The sequence below is a fragment of the Chelonia mydas genome, chromosome 4 (genome assembly GCF_015237465.2).
Source record: "Chelonia mydas isolate rCheMyd1 chromosome 4, rCheMyd1.pri.v2, whole genome shotgun sequence".
NCBI lineage: Eukaryota > Metazoa > Chordata > Testudines > Cheloniidae > Chelonia > Chelonia mydas.
The window spans coordinates 35,754,601-35,770,579 of NC_057852.1; the positions used below are offsets into that span (position 1 = coordinate 35,754,601).

The following is a 15,979-nucleotide window of genomic DNA, read 5'->3' on the forward strand; positions in this document are numbered from 1 at the left end:
CCAAACCAAGATTTTTATTTTTATTTTTTAAAACCTCATGGTTTTTAAGCCAGTCTCCTGATTTATTGTACTGTATTTTGGGTTGTGGGCCCTCATTCATGATTTTTAATGCATTTGGTTGGCAATGCACAAATGCACAAGATATATTGATGATGTAATGCATCACATTCAGAAAATTGGGATATACTGCCAAATGCAGAACTTTCAACAGATATGTGACTGTCATTGTCAAGCCAGTGAAGAATATTACAGATGCTGAGGGCCTGAAGATAATGCTATTTTTCTCCCTAAGACTGAAAATCATTCCTCTCACCTGTGCAATCTGGAAACCATGTCACTGGGTATAGGAAAAGCCACCCTCTTCCCACACCAGTTTTGAGGGTTAGTTTTTTTAGAGAAAAGTAATTGAAGCTACAGTTGGTCCATGTCTCCACCTGATGGAACCACGCAGGGAGGAGATTACTCCAGCCAGTGCTATGGATTTGGGATCCTTTGAACACAAGGCAATAACCTTGTTTAAACATGTTATGATTCTATCCTAGTTGATATGCTAAATAGCTTGTACCTGAGCTAAGTGCCCTTCTCATCTTGTTGCTCTTGATTCTGGAGAATTTCAGTTGCAACCTCATTTATGATTCCTGTTTGTTTGCAGGAGATTTTTTATTTAAACACCATGTCATCTATGAACATCATAATCTTTTAAAGCATTGCTGTGCTCAGTGCTGAACAAGACAAAGATAGTCCCTGCCTCAAAGATCTTACAGTTTTTAAAAATGAATCCCAGAACTAATTATTCAGTTTTAGTATTTTTTGTAAGTAAATCTTCAATCAGTTGCAGAAGTTAGGGATGAAGTGGGTTGGTGCCTGGATAATCTTTTAAAATCACCAAGATATCTAATTTAGAAAATGGCTATATTTCACAAACTTCAGTGGTTTTTATTACAATATATACTATGTACAACCTGTACTGTATGTGTACCAAAATACATATTGCACAATATAACCATTATCTTTGTCACACACAGAGGTGAAACATTCAGACCAACTGACACAGCTGTTTATGTAAGCAGGTAGCAGAGACCACCAATTTGGTCGACTTAATGTACCCACTCTACACAAACATACATCATACATCATTTGAAAATGTATGTCTACTTTCCAGTGAGGTATAAGAACGGCCATAGTGGGTCAGACCAAAGGTCCATCTAGCCTAGTATCCTGTCTTCTGACAGTGGCGAATGCCAGATGCCCCAGAGAGAATGAACAGAACAGGTAATCATCAAGTGATCCATCCCCTGTTGCCCATTCCCAACTTCTGGCAAACAGAGTCTAGGGACACCATCCCTGCCCATCCTGGCTCATAGCCATTGATGGACCTATCCTCCATGAACTTATCTAGTTCTTTTTTGTCTTGTCTTCTTTTATAGTCTTGGCCTTCACAACATCCTCCAGCAACGAGTTCCACAGATTGACTGTGCATTGTGTGAATAAATACTTCCTTTTGTTTGGTTTAAACCTGCTGCCTATTCATTTCATTTGGTGGCCCCTAGTTCTTGTGTTATCAGAAGGAGAATATAACACTTCCTTATTTAGATTCTCCACACGTGTCAATCATATCCCACTCCTTAGTCATCTCTTTTCAAAGCTAAAAAGTCCCAATGTTATTAATCTCTCCTTATACGGTAGCCATTTCATACCCCTAATCATTTTTGTTGCCCTTTTCTGAACCTTTTCCAAGTCTAATATATCTTTTTTGAGATGGGGCGACCACATCTGCACACAGTATTCAAGATGTGGGCATACCTTGGATTTACGTAGAGGCAATTTAATATTTTCTGTCTTATTATTTATCCCTTTCTTAATGATTCCCAACATTCTGTTTGCTTTTTTGACTGCTGCTGCACATTGAGTGGATTTTTCAGAGAACTATCCACAATGACTCCAAGCTCTCTTTCTTGAGTCGACAGCTAATTTAGACCCCATTGTTTTATATGTATAGTTGGGATTATGCATATTGACAGGTTTCAGAGTAGCAGCCGTGTTAGTCTGTATTCGCAAAAAGAAAAGGAGTACTTGTGGCACCTTAGAGACTAACAAATTTATTTGAGCATAAGCTTTCGTGAGCTACAGCTCACTTCATCGGATGTGAAGAAATCTTCCACTGAATGCATCTGATGAAGTGAGCTGTAGCTCACGAAAGCTTATACTCAAATAAATTTGTTAGTCTCTAAGGTGCCACAAGTACTCCTTTTCTAGTTGGGATTATGTTTTCCAATGTACGTTACTTCGCATTTATCAACATTAAATTTCATCTGCCATTTTGTTGCCCAGTCACCCAGTTTTGAGAGATCCTTTTGTAGCTCTTCGCAGTCTGCCTGGGACTTTACTATCTTGAGTAGTTTTGTATCATCTGCAAATTTTGCCACCTCACTGTTTACCCGTTTTTCCAGATCATTTATGAATATGTTAAATAAGATGGTCCCAGTACAGACCCCTGGGGGACACCACTATTTACCTCTCTCCATTCTGAAAAATGACTATTTATTCCTATGCTTTGTTTCTTACCTTTTAACCAGTTACCAATCCATGAGAGAACCTTCCCTCTTATTCCATGACAACTTACTTTGCTTAAGAGCCTTTGGTGAGGGACTTTGTCAAAGGCTTTCTGAAAATCTAAATACACTATGTCCACTGGATCCCCCTTCTCAACATGCTTGTTGACCCCCCTCAAAGAATTCTAGTAGATTGGTGAGGCATGATTTCCCTTTAGAAAAACCATGTTGACTATTCCCCAACAAATTATGTTCATCTATGTGTCTGACAATATTGTTCTTTACTATAGTTTTAACCAGTTTGCCTGGTACTGAAGTCAGTCTTACAGGCCTGTAATTGCCGGCTGTGACACAGCAGGGAGTGGGGCGGATTTGACCTGGGAATGTTGCAGGGGAGTTTCATTGTGGATGGGAGACTTCCCTTTAGGGAAGATACCTGAGCCTGTAACCTGAGCCAGGAGGGTGGTTGGGGCGAGGTGACACCTTCAGCCTGGGAAACTGGACAAAGGCTGGAGGAGGAGCTGTGGGAAGGCTGGGTGAGACGGCTGGAGGGGTTTCCAGTTTTGGGGAGTTAGCTGGGGAAGAGGAGGGAGCCCCAAGGCTGGGGTCTAATCTCCCTGCCCCCCAGAAGGGCCTGACTAAGGGATCCTGTTTATGCCTGCAAGCTCTGGTTTGAACTGTGTTCCTGTCATCTGTAATAAACCTTCTATTCTACTGGCTGGCTGAGAGTCACGGTGAATCGCAGGAAGTGGGGGTGCAGGGCCCTGACTCCCCCTCGTGCCGTGACACCAGCGTCTCCTCTGGAGCCCTTTTAAAAAATTGGTGTCACATTAGCTGTCCTCCAGTCATTTGGCACAGAAGTTGATTTAAATGATAGGTTACAGAGGACAGTTAAAAGAAAAGGAGTACTTGTGGCACCTTTGTTAGAGACTAAGAAATTTATTTGAGCATAAGTTTTGTGAGCTACAGCTCACTTCATCGGATGCATGCAGTGGAAAATACAGTGGGGAGATTTTATATACACAGAGAACATGAAACAATGGGTGTTACCATACATACTGTAATGAGAGTGATCAGGTAAGGTGAGCAATTACCAGCAGGAGAGAAAAAAAAAACTTTTGTAGTGATAATCAAGGTGTGCCATTTCCAGCAGTTGACAAGAACATGTGAGGAACAGTAGGCAGGGGGAAAATAGTTTTACTTTGTGTAATGACACATCAACTCCCAGTCTTTATTCAAACATAATGTAAGGGTGTCCAGTTTACAAATTAATTCCAATTCATCAGGACATCATTAGCCCTGGTCTACACTAGGACTTTAGGTCGAATTTAGCAGTGTTAAATCGATGTAAAACTGCACCCGTCCACACGATGAAGCCCTTTTTTTCTACTTAAAGGGCTCTTAAAATCGATTTCCTTACTCCACCCCTGACAAGTGGATTAGCGCTTAAATCGGCCTTGCCGGGTCGAATTTGGGGTACTGTGGACACAATTCGACGGTATTGGCCTTCGGGAGCTATCCCAGAGTGCTCCATTGTGACCACTCTGGACAGCACTCTCAACTCAGATGCACAGACCAGGTAGACAGGAAAAGAACTGCGAACTTTTGAATCTCATTTCCTGTTTGGCCAGCATGGCAAGCTGCAGGTGACCATGCAGAGCTCATCAGTACAGGTGACCATGCAGAGCTCATCAGCAGAGGGAACGGGGGGCCTGACGATATGTACCCAGAACCACCCACGACAATGTTTTAGCCCCATCAGGCATTGGGATCTCAACCCAGAATTCCAATGGGCAGCGGAGACTGGGGGAACTGTGGGATAGCTACCCACATTGCAACGCTCCGGAAGTCGACGCTTGCCTCGGTACTGTGGAAGCACTCTGCCGAGTTAATGCACTTAATGCACTTAGAGCATTTTCTGTGGGGACACACACACTCGAATATATAAAAACGATTTCTAAAAAACCGACTTCTATAAATTTGACCTCATTTCATAGTGTAGACATACCCTCAGTAGTCCTGCAATTTCACATCTGAGTTCCTTCAGAACTCTTGGGTGAATACCATCTGGTCCTGGTGACTTATAACTGTTTAGTTTTCAATTTGTTCCAAATCCTCCTCTAATACACCTCAATCTGGGACAGTTCCTCATATTTGTCACCTAAAAAGAATGGCTCACATTTTGGAATCTCCCTCACATCCTCAACTGTGAAGACCAATGCAAAGAATTCATTTAGTTTCTCCGCAACGGCCTTAGCATCCTTGAGTGCTCCTTTATCATCTGGATCATCCAGTGGCCCCACTGGTTGTTTAGCAGGCTTCCTGCTTCTGATGTACTTGAAAAAAAGATGTTCTATTACTTTTTGAGTCTTTGGCTAGCTGTTCTTCAAATTCTTTTTTTGGCCTTCCTAATTATATTTTTACACTTCATTTGCCAGAATTTATGCTCCTTTCTATTTTCCTCATTAGGATTTAACTTCCCCTTTTTAAAGGATGCCTTTTTGCCTCTCACTGCTTCTTTTATTCTTTGTTTAGCCATGGTGGCTCTTTTTTGCTTCTCATACTATGTTTTTTAATTTCGGGGATACATTTAAGTATTGAGCCACTATTATGGTGTCTTTAAAAAGTTTCTATGCAGCTTGCAGGGATTTTACTTTTGGTGCTGTACCTTTTAATTTCTGTTTAACTAACCTCCTCATGTATAGTTCCCCTTTCTGAAATTAAATGCTACACTGTGGGGCTGCTGTGGTGTTTTCCCTGCCACAGGGATGTTAAATTTAATTATATTATGGTCACTATTACCAAGCGGTCCAGCTATGTTCACCTCTTGGACCTGATCCTGTGCTCCACTTAGGACTAAATCAAAAATTGCGTCTCCAGGGTTCTAGGACTAGCTGCTCCAAGAAGCAGTCATTTAAGGTGTCAAGAAACTTTATCTCCTCATCCCTTCCTGGGGTGATATGGTATGATGTGAAGCTGACAAATGGTGCTGTTACCACAGAACCGGGAATAAAAATGACACCATCAACATGTTAAAATGACCACTTTGATACAGTTGCATTCATTTGTTAGTTTAATGACTATGTATTATTTCTAGATATAAAATTGGATTTCTTTGTGACCTCAAAGCATCACAACAAGAAGTGAAAGGGTAAAACAAAATCTAATAATAAATTTGTACTGGTATGATTGCAATGGAAAGCTCTGGTGACATTTCTGGTCAACATGTTTATCATCATCTTGTTCATCATTATAATCTCTGTCATCGTCTTCATTGCCTTGGCATGTACATAGTTCTGTGTGGGAAAGATTGTTCTCTTTCATGGATGCAATTTCCACCAGCATGAAGTGGTACAGTTGTATTTAGAATAAATACACTTAACTGGAGTCTTTCTACTTCACTTTTTGCAGCCCTAGTGATAAACTGCCTCACCTCATCAGAATCAGACTCTATGAAGGTGTAGTATGTCAATTAAATTGCAAGACCCAAACTCACAAGGTAGCTGTGCAGCAACGCTTATTTGCAGTGGTGTGATAATTTTGGAACTGTTAAAATGCTATTCACTCTGGAATTGGAAGGCACTTCCTTTGGTTGTCTCATTTGTGGCTGAATTATATGCCTCTTTATCAACAAACTCCTGCATCAATAGGGGCACAAAAATAGCTGATCTCTGTAAACTATAATCACTGGCCTTTAGATACTATTCTGAGGCTTTCTTTTTGACTATTTCAGACTGAAGGATTGAAGCGGCATTATACAAAAAACACTTGTTCATTTGAAAGCTATTCATCAGGCTCACTTGCCAGAAGAACATCCACAAAACATTTGGATGACTAAGTTCCTGCTTCAGATCACTAGCCGATGGTATCCAAGCTGCTAATGTTATTGTGCTGTATAGAATAACGGTAGACTTGCCTTGTCCACACTGTGCATGGAATGAAATTGGAGAGCCACCGTGTTTTTCTAATCTTTCCTGTAACTTGCTACTGGAATAGCTTGCAGTTCCTACATCTGAAGAAAGTAGGACTTCTATGTAGTAACTTGGACAGGAAAAGAGTTTGTACAAAAGATCATTGTCTATCTCTTCAGTCAGGTGATAAAATGCAGTGTCATAAGATGACTGTACTGGTGCAGTGTAACTAGATGGTTTTCTTTTAAGGGTTGTTATACTCAAGTAGGAAGAGAGGCATGTTGAGTGATAATCTGCATCCTTATCAATCAAGTCTTCCACAGATGTTCAGCACATGTTATCTCCTCTTTTGAGTGCTGCCTTCCTTAGATTGGTTGCTCTCCAAATGTTTCTATTTTATGATGTTTCTTGTCTTGTGTGTGAGTTATTTCCCTCCCTTCCTCTCCCCCCCTCCACCCCCGCAAGCAAACAAAGCAAAAAGACCAAACGCTGGACAGTGTGCTTGCTCTGGTAGCTATAGAAGAAGGTGAATATGATGCTCTCTGATCAGATTGAGTCTGTTTTCTTTCCTGGGTTCAATACAAATCTGAGATGTGCCAAATTCAACTTCCTTTTGTATGTCTGAAAGCAACCACTGTGGTAGAGTATTGGTAGCACATCGTCTAAACCAGAAAACTCATTCAATAGCCCCCAGTACAATGAATCGCCCCTGGCTTCTGCTGCCAGCATCACAAAATTCTGTCCAACATTGGTGGCTTTTGAAAACTTTGCATTCTTTTGATTTTCTTGACAAATATTTTTGTGGAGTGTCTTTGTGCTTTGATGTAAGCTTCAAGGGGCTTGTATCCTTCAAGTTTTCATACATTATAGCTTCCGTGTAGAGGTTAATTCCCAAAATATATTGTTAGCATTACCAGCACCCTTCACAAGTAGATAGTCGTGTGCTAAGTTAGATCTATATGTTAGTATCAAAATCACCATTTTTATTTAGGGAGTACTTTGATTGGAGCCCAGTATGAAGCTGTATATTGTCATTTCTAACACTAATACCATCCTGTTCATAACTGTCACTGAATTAAAAAGCTACTTTCTGGAATATTTCAAAGGTTATTACTGCATGCATAGGAAATTACAAATAAAACCTTCTACCAGGTATGTACAAAAGCTTACAACTGGAGAAGCATTACATTGGAAATTCATGTACATTTATATCTACCCACTATACAGTACAAACTATGGGCAGGTAATCTTCTGCTTATGCTGCACTGCCTTCAGTGTGATACTGATTTGGTCAGCAATTTTCAGTTGAAACTATAGAAGTGATTATAATAGTTTTCTGAGATACTTTGACAATTAAAAAGATGCCATGTGAAAATGTTCCATGTTAATATATTGCAAAATGTTGATATTTGCCATTTTTGCCACTTGCTAAACAGCTTAATCACTTCTGGGGGAAAAAACTTGACAAGCAAAACCAGTAAAAAATATTTTAATATGTTGTTGTTTGATAGCTTTGACCCATGCATACCACAATAAGATGTTCACATTAACTCAAACAGTAAAACTGTAGTGATAACCATGCTGCAATATTTCTGGAACTTTGCAAAAAGTGACACTTTCTCATTTTGGGTACCATTATTTCACCTTGCCTACAGGTTTATGGCAACCCTTGACAGTGCTATGTCATACCTTATCTAAATGTAAACAAAATGAGCTTTCAAATTATATATGATGTGGGAATGTCTAGGTTGGATGCATTAAACTCCAGAATTATGGCCCTTTTTGAAGAATTGCCACATACTTAAATGCGGTGTTGCTGCACTGTATCCAGGACCTTGTAGGGCTTGTCAGTGTTGTAATAAGCTGGTTTCTTTGTTTCTCTCTGACAGATGCCAAAGTATCACGATGGACAGCTGCTGTTTCCCCGGCAGATATTTCACCTGTGAAAAATCAGGACGAGGGGAAGTATAGTTATGTATATAAGACAAAGCCCCTAATATTGGGTCGTCTGGTCACCCTAGTGGTACCTAGGAATGACAGCAAGTTAGAGTCAAATCTGGGAAAGATATAGGAGGTACTATTGGGAAGGAGAAAGCATGCTGGAGCAATAACATGTATCATAGCCTCATAGCAGAGAAGCCATAATCAGAATTGAGTCCCCATCATGCAAAGTGCTGCATGAATACATAAGAAACTAGGGCCCTGACCTAAAGGGTGACAAACATATACAACTATTTTAATTTTGGTTTTGTAATTATATAATTAATGGCATTTGCCCACCAGTGCTCAAAGTAGCATACAGCCTTGGGGTAGTGTTGGATTCTTCATTTCTCCTGGATGCTTATTTGCAACATCAGTAAGCTTGCCTTCTTCCAGCTTCACCTCGCAAGAGAACAGCACCCTGTGCAGCAGTGCTTTAGTCATAATGACCCAGCCCGTTACCTCCACACTTAACTACTCCTCTACCTGAGATTAAAACCTAAAACCACACAAAAACTGCAGTTTGTCTACGCCAGAGAAGTCAGCCTGCTAAATCCAAAGAAAGTATCACTACTCTGCAGCCTACGTTGGACTCTCTTCCACATTTGGATCAAGTCCTAGGCAGTGGTCCTGATCTGTGAAGCATTCAATAGGTGAGGCCTGTACTACCAGAGAGACCCTTTCTCCTACATTTTCCTTCCCCACCCCACACACACACTTTCATCTGCAGTTGACTGGCACAGTATAGCTGAGGCTTCATCTTGAAACCCAGGCACTCTCAGGGGAATGCTTTAGACTAGGATTACCAATCACTGGTGATTAGGATGATCCCAAATGCTGTGACCACCCCTTGTGTAAGTGACATTCCATATTTGATGGCGGCTGTCCTATGACCTTTATCCAACTTGGAGTCTCAGCAAGCCAGGGTTGTGAGTTCAATTCTTGAGGGGGCCATTTAGGGATCTGGGGCAAAAAATTGGGGATTGGTCCTGCTTTGAGCAGAGGATTGGACTAGATGATCTCCTGAGGTCCCTTCCAACCCTGATATTCTATGATTCAATGCAACAATGTAAAAGTTCATTCACTAAGTGTGATTTTGTACTATGAATAAAGCATCCAGGGTATAGTCTCTTAAAGATGCATTTTTTATAGTGGATCTTTATTTCCTTGAAACTTAGGAAGGTCACCTTTGCATCGTTGTCAATTCTCGCAGTTTCAGTGCACCTCTCACAATGTGGCGTTTGAGACTCTCCTCTTTTTTCATTTCAAAAGGGTTCTTGCCCTTAGCCTTGGAGAGAAAAAGCTTGAAACCATGAACTCAGCTAATCTGAAGGAAGGCCAAATGTATTTTATTGTTTTAAAAGTCTCATGGTGGTTTTAGGCCTGTCTCGTGCCCTAACTCATGAATTGTTGAAGGCTTGGAGTAGGGCTGCCGGTTTTGGTTGGATGTATTTCTGGAGGTTTCACTACATGACACAATCTCTAATTAAAGATTCATCTTTAATTCCTGGAGATTCCAGGACAATCCTGGAGAGTTACCAAGTTACCTAGCTCGGGGTGAGAGTGCTGCCTCCGCCAGGGAGGCGGGGAAAGCGCCTGAGAGGGTCCAAGGGACTGGGAAGGGAGCAGGGAGGCGGAGAGTCCCCGGGCCTGGATCCAGGCAGGAGCGGAGTTGAAGGGGATGGGTAGGCGCTAGGAGACAGCCTTGCATAGGATGAGGAGAGGGGAGGAGCAGGTGGGGGCGTAGGGAATAGGCTTTCCCTACTACGCATGCTCGCACCTGCCGCCTCCTTCCGCCGCGGGTCGCATGCGGCACTCAGGGGACGGGTGCACCAGGCCGCTGTTAGGGGCTGCGCGCCTGGGGAGTGGTAGCTGCGGGGCCATGGGGCTGGCGGAGGGGAGCTCCAGCCGGGCGCTCCTTCCCCCTCCGCAGTGAGCGTAGCCGCCGCTTGGGGCAGAGCCGTCCCTTCCCCCGCCCCGGCCATTGATGCAGCTGCCGTTGGGCGGCGGCGGTGGCGCGCGCCGCAGAGGGGCCGTTTGATTCCGGGCCGGTAACTGTCGGTACCGGCCGCTGCCCGTGGTCGGGCCGAGGCCTGGGGCTGCCCCCAGTATGCGATGGGGAACTGCTGGGCGCAGTGGTGCTGCGGCCTCTTCTTGCGGAGAGAAGCGGGGCGGATCCAGCGAGGCGGAGGGTAAGGCGGAAGGAGCAGCCCCCTGGGGCGGGGAGGCGCCGCACCGGGCTGGCTCCGCCCTGGCGCGGTCGTTACCCCGCACTCCCACCCCCGGGACCCTGCGGGGCTGAAGGGCCTGGCAGCTGCACGGCGGCTTGCCGGCAGAGGGGAGGGCGCTGGGCGGGCTGGTCTGTTCCCTCCCTGAGGTGGGGCCGACCCCGGGTTGAGCCGGGGGGGGCAAATGTGCCGCTGGCAGGGCAGGACGCGGGGCCTGGCACGGGCGGGGCTGGCTCGCGATCGGGCACGGGCGGGGTGTACCTGGGAAGGGTAGAGGGAGGCTGCAGGGGGAGAGGGGAGGGGACTCGGTGAGGTGCCAGGTGGCGCTGTGGCCTGGCGGAAGCTCTGGGAGGTGACCCCGCACCATGCCGAGGGCCTCCAGCCTGGACAGAATCCCACTGAGTGAAACCATTTCTTACGGCCACCAGCTGGCTGGTCTGTTAAGCCTCTATCATACCTAGGGGTGCTAAAACTCACCTAACTTGTGTGAGCCTCGGTTCCCTCTTGTTTGAGCTGGCTGGTTTTCTCCTTCCTCTAAAGAGGTAATGGGAGAACTTGACACCCACGGTTTCAACTTGAAGTCTTAGCAAAACCTTGTGGAAGGCTTGAGGAGCTTGTCTACATTTGAGATGCTGCAGTTGTGCCCCTGTAGCGCTTCATTGTAGACGTTACCTACACCAATGGGAGGGCTTCGCCTTAGGGAGGTATAGGTAGTCCACCTCCCTAAGAGGCGATAAGAATTCTTCCATCGACCTAGCACAATCTACACAGGGACTTAGATCAGCTTCACTATGCCACTCAGGGGTGTGTATTCTTCATGCCCTTGAGCAATGTAGCTTGGTTGATCTTATTTTCTAATGTAAATTAGCCCTAGGACTCTAATGCTACTTATGAAATTAAACTGAAAACTTTCTATTGGGAATTGGATCCTTCTGGTATTTTCACAAGGTAAATCCTTTGTTCTCCTACAGTAATTATGACCCCGGGAATAAAAGTAATCTCTGGTAAAGGTGATTTAGCAGTGTCCAGAGAGGGTGTGAATTTAGCATTCTGACATATAGTTCCCAAGTGCCCCTTTGACTGCACAGCTACCATTAGTTTTCAGTAAATTCTTGGAATGCATTGGGGGCAGTTTTTTGTTTCAGAAAGTGGAGGAAGTAACCAGGGAGACAGCCATTTTAGACATATTGGTTTTTTACTATTTTTCATATCAGGAGCTCTTTAATGGACTGAAAATCAAAAAAGAATCTTATAAGAAGTAGAACTAGGGATGAATTGCTAAGGAGACGTATAAAAGAATAGCACAAGCATCTCAGAACAAAAAAAAAGGCCAAGGCACAATAAGGCCTTGTCTACACTGACAAGTTTCTGCACAACAAGTTATACCACTTTTATTCGGGGTATGCCTACACTGGAAACTTCAAAGCTCTGTGCGAGTATGGTCGTGCGCGAGCGAGCTCTCCCAGCGCTCCTGGTAATCCACTCCACAAGGGGATTAGCTCCCAGCACTCAGAGCCTGTCTACACTAGTGCTTACACCTAGCAAGGGACGTAAAAGGCGAAAAGAAGAGCTTCTTTACATACATTAGGAGCAAGAGAAAGATGAGGGAAAGTGTAGGTCCTCCACTTAAGGCTCGAAGGAGACCTAATACAAGATGACATCAAGAATGCTGAGGTGCTTAATGCCAGTTTTGTTTCAGTTTTCGTGAAAAAGGTTAATGATAAACAGATGCTAAACACAATTAACGTTTATGCAAGCCAATATCAGGAAAGAATGAGTTAAAGAATATCTAGATAAGTTAAACATACTCAAGTCAGGGAGGCCTGATGAAATTTGTACTTAAGGAACTAACTGAAGCAATCTCAGAACCATTAGCAATTATCTTTGAGAACTCATGGAGGATGGATGAGTTTCCAGAGGACGGGAGAAAGACAAACCTAACTTTAAAAAGGGGAACAATGAGGACCTGGGGGATTATAGGCCAGTCAGGCTAACTTTGGTACCTGGGAAGATACTGGAACAAATTATTAAACACTTACTTTGTAAGCACCTAGAGGATAATAGGGTTATGAGGAATAGCCAGTCAGCAAGAACAAATCATGCCAAATCAGCCTAATCTTCTTCGACAGGGTTACTGGTCTAGTGGACAGGGGAAAGAGTAATTGTGATATATCTTGATTTTTAGTAAGGCTTTTGGCACAGTTCCCCCATGATGTTCTCATAAGCAAACTAGGGAAACGAAGTCTAATGAAATTACTATAAAGTGGGTGCACAACTGGTTGAAAGACCATACTCAAAGAGTAGTTATCAATGGTTCACTGTCAAACTGGGAGGATGTATCTAGTGGGACTCCGTAGGGGTTAGTCCTGGATTCAGTACTGTTCAATAGTTTCATCAATGACTTGAATAATGGAGGGGAGAGCGTGCTTATAAAATTTGCAGATGACACCAAGTTTGGAGGCGTTGCAAGCACTTTGGAGGAGATGATTAGGATTCAAAATGACCTTGACAAATCGGAGGTTTGATTTGAATTAAACCAGGTGAAATTTAGTAAAGACAAGTGCGAAGTGCTGTTCTTAGGAAGGAAAAATAAAATGCATAACTATGAAATGAATAACTTTGGCTAGTACTGCCAAAAAGGATCTAGAGGGATTCTAGTGGATCACGAATGAGTCAGCAGTGTGATGCAGTTGTGGAAAAGGCTAATATCATTTTGGGGCATGTTAACAAGTGTTGTATGTTACCCATGAAAGTAATTGTCCCACTGTACTTTGCACTGGTGAGGCTTCAGCTGGAGTATTGTGTCCAATTCTGGGCACCACACTTTAAAAAAGATACGAATCAATCGGAGAGAGTCCAAAGAAGAGTAACAAAAATACTAAAGGTTTAGAAAACCTGACCTCTGAGGAAAGGTTTAAAAAAAAACAAACTAGACATATTTAGTCTTGAGAAAAGAAGACTGAAGGGGGACCTGATAAGTCTTCAAATATGTTAAGGGCTATTATTATTATTTTATTATTAAGAGCATGTTAATCATTTGTTTTCCATGGCCACTGAAGGTAGGACAGGAAATAATGTGTTTAATCTGCAGTCAGGGAGATTAAATATTAAGAAGAATGTTCTAACGATAAAGATAGTTAAGCACTGGAATAGGCTTCCAAAGGAGGTTGTGGAATCCCCATCCTTGGATTTTTTTTATTTTTTTTTTAAGAACAGGTTGGGCATGCACACCTGTGCATGCGCGCGCACACTCCCCCAAATTCAATAGCTTTAAACTGACTTGGAGTTTAGCTTGATCAAAAGTTAAAACATTTTATGTTTTTATCAACATTTTGAACAACTGTGGCTTTTGGTTGATCAAAAATTCTACTGTGCTTGTATTTAGAAAAAAGTTCATAAATTAATAAACTGACTGTTCAAATTTGTGTTCTTTTGGGGGTCTTGATATCTGCAGCGTAAGCCAAATATGAATCAATTAACATCTGTAAAAATCTAAGTGTAGTCTGTGGGGGAAGGTCTTTAATATATTTCTATAGATATTTAATAAATATTTTCCTTTAGTATATGCTGAACAAATATTTTGCCCAAAGATTAAAAATAATCACCTCTCTGCTGATATCCAACATGAAAGCTTTCAGTCTAGAAAGATTTATTTTTTCCAGTAGGATATGGGCAACTGAGAAAGGGAAAGACGTTAGAAAGTTGTGAATCTTGTAGATGTTTCATAGAACTGGGGGTGGGGAGAGAGAATATTATGGTATAAGTTGAGAAGGTTTAGGAATTCTGAAGACCTCTGTAGCAAATGCTGTGTAAAGTGAATGTTAACTGATAAAATTGGCAGAAATCCCAGGTTCCAAACCATACTGTTAATGTACACAGATCCATACTTATGGGATCTGATGCTGCTCTCGTTGAAGGTAATGGTAATCACTTCTGGGAGAAGGTTCAGCATCTCTGAGGAAATTAGTGCTTCACCTTCATTGTTGTATGCAGTGAGGTCTCTAACTATAAAATTGGAGAGATCTCTTGTAATACTGTTTACTTTGCACTTTAGTGCATTTATATATGAGGCTTGCAAAGCACTTCACAGACACTAATCTTATTTGAATTTCTTTGTATGAAATTGCAAATTGTATGAAATTTTAAAATAACTTTTTAGCAAAATGTCTACTATATGAATTACTGTAGTAATTGAATTCTCAGTGGAAACAACAAGAAAGGTTGCTTAAGCTGCCTGCTAAGCTACAGAATTTGGTCCTTTTTAAAATTACCATTTTTAATTGTGTCCTGAAACAAATTTCTGTTAATATTGCTCTTCAAATAAAACTTAATGTCTGTGGCCTCCAGCTGTAATTAAAAAATAGGTCAGGTCTAGTTTGTCCCTGTCCTCAATCATAAGCTTTTTCTCTTTGCTCCTAGAGAGATCACATCGTTCATAAAAGGCAGCTGTGGGGAATAAGTATAATTGGAGCTCCTGGCATTCTTTTGCTGTCATTTCCATGATAAGATTAAAGTATAAACATTTTTATCACTTATGTAAAAAACAAAATCAGTTTAAATTTTTTTGAATAACTTTCCATATGTCCATGTTCTTGCATATCTAATTTTATTAACAAGATTTTAATATAAAAATCCCCCTGCATCAGTACTTAAATAGGATTGTATTTAGCTTATTTACTCCTTCTATGGAGTGTAAATGTGAACCCTGTATGTCTTTTTCCCATACAGCGTTTTGTCAACTTTAAAGGTTTAATTGGCTAACCTGTAATGTCAAAAAGGTCATGATTTTGTATGAGCTGCAAGAGATGGAGAAGTGAAGCAATACTGTAACCTTTTCTTTTAAAAGTTCTTTCAAGAAAATAATCAAAAGTATCCGTATTTAAATATAGAATATCATAACATAATATACATATGCACACTAATGATGTACTAATCTATTCTTTAATTTCAGCTCAAGTGAGACAAATGGTAAGGGGTGATGAAAGCAACATTTTCCCCACTCCTTCCTTGTTCACTCTGGGCCCTACCCTGAGAGGTGCCCAGTGCCCTCATGTCGTCCATAACCTTAGTGGGATTTCAGGGCACTGAGTTCCTCAAAGGCTAAGGCCCACACTTATCATTTCTGTAAATAAGAGGGAGCAACAGAGCCAAGTGACACAAGATGCTTCTTCTGTTGCTTTTTATCCATCCCTTTAGACCAGTGGTTCCCAAACTTGTTCTGCCGCTTGTTCAGGGAAAGCCCCCGGTGGGCCGGGCCAGTTTATTTACCTGCCCCGTCCGGAGGTTCGGCCGATCGCTGCTCGCACTG

At 42.2% G+C, this 15,979-nt stretch overlaps 1 protein-coding gene across 2 annotated transcripts in view; it reads left to right on the top strand.

The window, feature by feature from the left end:
• The first annotated feature begins 10,081 nt into the window (after window positions 1-10,081).
• AP1AR (adaptor related protein complex 1 associated regulatory protein) overlaps window positions 10,082-15,979 on the top strand; it is a 33,125-nt gene continuing 27,227 nt past the window's right edge. The window contains exon 1 of one of the 2 annotated variants that reach the window (XM_007054424.4): window positions 10,082-10,635. In XM_007054424.4, the coding sequence (XP_007054486.1) occupies window positions 10,559-10,635 (77 nt within the window). In that variant the 5' untranslated portion in view covers window positions 10,082-10,558. The remainder of the gene's footprint in view (window positions 10,636-15,979) is intronic. The other variant, XM_037897052.2, reaches the window with a different exon arrangement.